Source organism: Seriola lalandi, unplaced genomic scaffold (genome assembly GCF_002814215.2).
Source record: "Seriola lalandi dorsalis isolate HSWRI2012SDOR001 ecotype SW California unplaced genomic scaffold, Sedor1 jcf7180002008087, whole genome shotgun sequence".
NCBI lineage: Eukaryota > Metazoa > Chordata > Actinopteri > Carangiformes > Carangidae > Seriola > Seriola lalandi.
The window spans coordinates 1-1,039 of NW_019478740.1; the positions used below are offsets into that span (position 1 = coordinate 1).

The following is a 1,039-nucleotide window of genomic DNA, read 5'->3' on the forward strand; positions in this document are numbered from 1 at the left end:
GGGGGGGGGCTTTACCTTGAAGGCTGTCTGCATGACCTGCAGGATGTTGGCTGAATCCTCCTGCAGCAGGCCGACCTCAGCGATGGGGAAATACTCCTTCAGTTTCTACACAGGAAACAAACGACAAATCCTGAACTCTGACACGAGAGCGGACTCCATGTTTCATAACTCTGACGAAGACGAAGACCGACCTTGTAGTAGGTGTAGGAGTGGTTGGTGACGGCGAAGATGGGGATGATGTTGTGTTTTTTCAACAGACGCACCAGTGTGGGTATGGAGGGGTAATCCTGGTTTATGTCCTCCGTGTATTTACCCTTTGCGTCCAGGTGGCACTTCTCGTCGTTGCGCCGCAGGATTCCCGACAGCACGTTGGCTCCGTCGGCCTCGTAGTGGAAGGCCGACTCCGTGGAGAAGACCAGGAGGTGTGTGCTGTGGTTCCTCCAGCCGATCTGATCCTGGAGGGAAAACACGGAGAACAGAGCAGGAAGAGATCCAGGAGTTATTACACCATTAGAAACATGACTCTAAAAGCCGGTCCCTAACTGTGTGTGTCGTGTGGTCCAGGTCCAGGTCCAGGTCCAGACCAGGAGAACCAGCACAGTGATCTGGTCTCACTCACCTTACAGACTGCAGCCTGCAGGATGGCGTCGAAGCCTCCTTCAGGAGCGTCCAGGTTTCCAGAGATTTTCTCGTTACGCAGCTCACTGTTGAAGAAATCCTTGTTGCTGGTGAGTTTGATGACGTTTTGGAAAGAGAACGGAGGATCACTCCTGGGCCACGGCTGTTTGAGTCTGAGGAGGAGAGACGGGACAGTCAGGTAACGCTCCTCCACACACACTCTAAACCTCCTTCACTCACATGCTCTCTTACTTGGACGGTCTCATATCGGTCTGAGGCTCGATCACTTTGTCCACAAACTTTCCAAAGCCGATGGTGTAGTCGTTCGACAGATCCCCCACCACCGAAGCTGCAGGACACACAGTCTGTCAGTATCACACCGACTCCTCCCACTCACCACACCTCACCACACCTCACCACA

General features: G+C 53.6%; 1 protein-coding gene across 1 annotated transcript; it reads right to left on the bottom strand.

The window, feature by feature from the left end:
* Window positions 1-15: 15 nt before the first annotated feature.
* LOC111672284 (integrin beta-4-like) lies at window positions 16-967 on the bottom strand (the record flags this gene model as incomplete). Its single annotated transcript, XM_023429679.1, has 4 exons — window positions 16-105; window positions 192-455; window positions 620-791; window positions 871-967. Coding segments are annotated over 4 exons (623 nt in total), but the record flags the coding sequence as incomplete, so codon positions are not given.
* Window positions 968-1,039: the final 72 nt, after the last annotated feature.